Genomic DNA, 5,320 nt, shown 5'->3' on the forward strand with positions numbered 1-5,320 from the left:
CAAACTTCTCTTGGATATGGACAAAGGAGACCTTCCTCCCACAGAGAAAGAGTTTCCTCTCATGACTGAAGAGTCAGCGTTAGGTAATGCTGGAGCATCCATCCACCCAGCTCAGCATGTTGAAGCTCAGTCTAACCTGCTCCGCCTTGTTGAGGCTCCAGTGACTGATGACTTCAAACTCATTGAGAGATTGAGTCAGCTTCAGCACTCCCCCAATGGTTTTGACGATGACTACCACCTGGAGGCAGTTGGAAAGAGATACCTCTACGCTCCCCCATGTGACACATCTGGATTTGTGGCTGACTGCTGCTCACCCTGTGGATCCACTCTGGGCTGCCTGGATGAGTGGGAGCCACTGGTCAAATCCCACTTTGACTTGGAGAAGGAGGGATTTGGTGAGGAGCTCCTCTACGCTTCATCACATCTCTCTAGATTTGTGCTTGACCGCTCCTCACAGCATGGGTCGACTCTGGACCATCTTGACAAGTGGGAACCTGTTGTCAGCACTGATTCTCACCTGATGCAGTTCCTCTCAGTCCTCCTGGAGGAGGAGGAACTTGGTGAAAAGCACATGAATGATTCCTCATCAGTGAGTTCTACATTTATGGCTGCCTGCGCTGCACACCATGCCCCTGCTCAAGATCATCTTGATGAATGGGAGCCAATTGTCAGAGCTGATTCTGAACTGATGCTGTTCCTCCAGGACTTGGAGAAGGAGAAAGACGAATGTCCTTTCATCATCAATACGGAAACATTCAGGCCTTGTGCACAGATTGAGGCCGCTGCTGAAAGCTCTGTCACCATCCTGCATCAACCTGAATGTTGTGATGGAACAGAAGTCACTGTGCTCTCTGCTGGACCTGACAATAACTCCACCTCAGAGGAGGTTCTCCCCGTCTCTCCTGCTGAATACACCCTGATTCACCTGCTTAAGGAAGGATCAACCAACCTGCTTCAGGAGTCAGAGGCTCCAGCCATCCAGGTTCAGGTCAAGGCTCCACCATGCTTGATCCAGGAGGTTGAAACCATGAAGGCAGCAGACAACAAGGCAGCAGCCATCCTGAACCAGCAGGATATCAGTGTATCAAGCGCAGTCCATGAGGCCAAGAACAACCGGGCTGACCTCCCTCCACCCATGCAGGAGGCTGAAGCTTCACATTCATCCTCTCTTCTCCATGTGTGTGAGGCTGTTGTTCACATCAAGGTGTCTAGCAGTTTGTTGCATGAGACCAAGGACACCAAGGATCTGTCCTTTCTGACCCTGGAAAAGACACTTCCACCCATCCAGCTGGTCGAACCTACAGGACCTCAGAGTTCCAGTGCCAAAGACAGCCTGCCAACAAAACCAAAGAAGAAGAAGCGTGGCTTCTTTTCTTGGCTACAAGAAATCTGCAGTCCACTTCTGAACTCCTGTCATCTTCCTATCCACTTTACAGAAATGAACAACTGAATCATATCATTTGAATACATTTATTTGCACACTACTGTTACAGTGTCTTTGCACATTTCAAACACACCTTTATTTATGCAGTTATGGGTAACCTGGAGCCTAAAGCAGTGACAGTGTAATGGAATTAGTAAATATATGTTATACATTTTCTTTACCTCTATTACTAACAATATAATCAATATTTATTCTAAATGTGGCTGTTTTTTCACTGAGAGACTTTTGCTTTAAATATGCCACTTATTTTCTGTAAAAAAAAAAAAAAAAAAAAAAAAAAATTAATTCCAAAATTATTACTATTATTATTATTCACTATGATGAAGACTGATAATTGGCTATGAAGGACAAGTATGAAACAATAGTTTTTTTTGGTTTTTGTTTTGACTTTCCATGATTTTGATTTTTCTTCAGTTATGTCAAAATAGCACATGTAGGCCAATGGAAATAAAGCATATATATTGATAGACAAATATATAGATAATGAACTACAAATCCCGGAATGGACTACAAGCAAGAATCCTCTGCTATAGAGCTGGCTCGTCACAAGGTAATCCCGACATCATCAAGGTTCATTTGTAGCACTCAGATTTCAAAACAGCTGGGTCCACATGGTTCCACTCATTCAATCGATCAGAGAATTTACAGTGCAAGAGTAATGGATCGGTTGTGTCCATAACAGCCTTAGCTCGGTAAAGGACTGCAATTTACTGTACTGTAGCAGGCATTATGGAAACACACGTGTCTGATGGTAAAGAAGCTGATCTTTCAATACAGAGATTAAAACATTCGCAATCACTGACGATAGCAATTACATAATGGAGGGGTGGGAGGTGGTGGGTAGGGTGTGTGTGTGTGTGCGTGTGTGTGTGGTGACAGATTTAGTTGAAGAAATACTGAGGGAGGAAGTGGGCAATCAACTTTATCTCTAACATTTGCAAAGACAAAGAAAAAGAAAGAAGTTTTGGCCTAATTTTGCCCCTTTTACTTCTATTTAGTCTCCATACACTTAACTGGGTCAAATTGATTCAAAGACATAACGATGCTGGGGCAGCTTGCCTATGCACAAAATGTCTACAAGTGCTTAAACAGTGTCTCCATCACGAAACGTAAATCCAGGATAGAGGGGCTGAGTGAATGTGGTCTGGACTCTGTGGAGGAGAGTCATGGGTTCAGAGACACTGTAGAAGGACAGAATACCTGCCCTGTGATCCAGGTACACTCCTATTGTGGAGTGCAGAGGAGCTGGGATGGGAGTTTTGATATTGTTATGTCTGAATTCATAACTATTGTTGCGACAATCTAATGCCCAAGACTTGTCATTCCATCCAAAGAGACATTTTTCAATGGTTCCTGCACTGCTAATATTTTTATATGAGACTGCTACTGAAACTCCCCACTTGCACCACTCCACCTCCCAGTAACAGCGCCCAGTCAGACCCTCTCTACTCAAGACCTGACGCCATTTTATCATTTTGTCTAGGACACTAGAATATTTTCCCATACTTGTTGTTTTTCCATTCCCCTCAGGAGAGAAACTCACATATGTGTTTGCTGTGTTTGGATCCAGTGTGATTTGCCGTGAATATTGTAAGAATTCAGCTCTGGTCTTGGGCTCTGGTTGTGGTAGTAAAACATCTACTTCAGTCACTGTCAATGAGATCTTAGGCCATTCCTCTGTAAGAATGCCCTGGAGTTTATCTCTGGCCTCTGACACAGCCGCAGTCATACCCTTAATGTTGTGCAGAGGACTGATATTAGCGCTGGGTAAGTCTGTAGATTCACTGAGACGTGACAGCGAGGGGTAATTGTGTAGAAAAGGGATGTGATCCTCTGTGTGTGAGAGCTGCTCCAGCTCAGCGTCTTTCCTCCTCAGCTCAGCGATCTCCTGCTTCAGCTTCTCCTGAAGTTCTTCGGCCCGACTTGCTTCCACTTTCTGCCGGGATCTGATCCGCTCCTTCACCTCAGACCTTCTTTTCTCAATGAAATGGACCAGCTCCGTGAAGATCTTCTCGCTGTCCTCCACTGCTTCATCGGCAGAGCGACTGATAGCCTCCGCCTCCTGTTGAAGCACCTTCACGTCTTTCTCTCTGTCCCGGATTCTTTGCTGGATTTTTTGCCGACTCACCCCGAGCTCCTCCTGCTTCTCGGCCCATTCCGCTGCAGCTGAGACTGTGTCGTGGCCTTTATGTTCATCCACGGAGCAGAGATAGCAGATACACTGCTGATCGGTACGGCAGAACATCTTCATCACCTCGTCATGACGAGAGCAGATGTTCTCCCGAAGCTTCTTGGAGGGGTCGACCAGCTTGTGTTTTTCAAAGGTAGGAGATTCATAGTGAGGCTGGAGGTGCTGCACACAGTAAGAGGCCAGACACACCAGACAGGACTTGAGGGCTTTCAGCTTTCTCCGACTACAGAAATCACAAGCCACGTCTCCAGGTCCGGCATAGCAGCGATCAGGAGGAGCAGCTTGGAGTCCTGTCTTCCTCAATTCCTCCACCAACTCTGCTAACATGGTGTTTTTCACCAGGACAGGCCTTGGTGTGAAGGTCTGTCTGCACTGGGGGCAGCTGTGGATTTTCTTCCGATCCTCTTCATCCCAGCAGCTTTTAATACAGCTCATGCAGTAGCTGTGCCCACAGGGAATAGCCACCGGATCCTTCAGTAGATCCAGACAGATCGAACAGCAGAATTTTGCTCCGTCTAGCTGAATTCCTTGCTGTGCCATTTCATAAGTTTAACTTGCTCACAACAGATAAAAGTTGTGCTCCAATCCAAAAATCTCTTCCTTTCTCTCACGTTCATTTGCTGATCTGTAGTGAATGGGCTCGTCAGCTTTTGCACTTCACAGCATGTTGTTTACACCCATCTTTAAACCAGCAGATCTGTGATGGAACAAGGGAATATGTGGACAGAATGGAACTGGCTGTATTTGAGAGGAGGAAGAAGAGGGAGGGGTAATCAGGCTTTGCTTTATTCCAGGAAGAGGAGCGGTTTTAAAGAGGCAGTGTGTGTTTAGCACTTGTTTACAATATCAAGTGAAGATTATGACAAATAAAAATGGAATAGCTAAACTTAAAAAACACTTTTTACTCACAATGTACAGTTGAAACTAACACTGCAAAGATGACCAGTCCCATTATTAAAATGTAATGTTGCCACTTTCATCAAATGAAAGTAAGTAGGGGTGTGTATCTCTCCTTCTGAGAAGATTTGATACATGTCTGAATATATGATCAACGATCTGATGCATGAAAGATACATTTTAAGCAATTCAACACGATTCAATTCAGCCCTGTTTTAACGCGATACCATTCAATGCGATAGATGTAATATGATAGAGTAGACAGGCTTAAATCAACACAATCCAGTTATTGGGGAGAGAGAAAACATGTAGTGTTGTAAATAAAATATCTTCACGGGTGCTATGAAACTGTTTTGAACATTATAGCCTTTTAAAGTAATAGGATTGTGTTTTATACTTGTAAGCTGTTAGTAATAAGGAATGTGGGTGCGTGTGTGATGGTAACTTTGTGTAAGGAGCTCAAGGTCAGTCAAATGCAAGATAGGCACGCAGCTTCTCGAAAACAACTCCTTATTAAGATATGATATAGAACACAGGAAACCACCTGTCAGACACACACCCAAGGCACAGGAGAAATCACTCAAGGTATAACCAAGGTTGTGCAGGATTGTGTGTGTGTCTTATCATCCCTAAAGTTTAGGTCCACCCAAGGATGGAGTCGGATGAGGAAGAGGAGAAGGCCCGAACCAATGAGAAGAGGACAGCACCCAACTTGCACATTTCTTTGTCTGTAATAGCATAAATATACTGGATCAGGAGAAGTTAGGTTGTCAGACTGTGGACTGGCT

The 5,320-nt window shown here is 44.6% G+C and overlaps 1 protein-coding gene across 1 annotated transcript; it reads right to left on the reverse strand.

The window, feature by feature from the left end:
* Positions 1 to 1,947: 1,947 nt before the first annotated feature.
* LOC139919966 (tripartite motif-containing protein 16-like) lies at positions 1,948 to 4,175 on the reverse strand. The gene has a single exon (XM_078284914.1). The coding sequence runs from the start codon at positions 4,173 to 4,175 to the stop codon at positions 2,529 to 2,531; it is 1,647 nt and encodes a 548-aa protein (XP_078141040.1). The 3' UTR covers positions 1,948 to 2,528.
* Positions 4,176 to 5,320: the final 1,145 nt, after the last annotated feature.

The sequence above is a fragment of the Centroberyx gerrardi genome, chromosome 7 (assembly GCF_048128805.1).
Source record: "Centroberyx gerrardi isolate f3 chromosome 7, fCenGer3.hap1.cur.20231027, whole genome shotgun sequence".
NCBI classification, from domain to species: Eukaryota; Metazoa; Chordata; class Actinopteri; order Beryciformes; family Berycidae; genus Centroberyx; species Centroberyx gerrardi.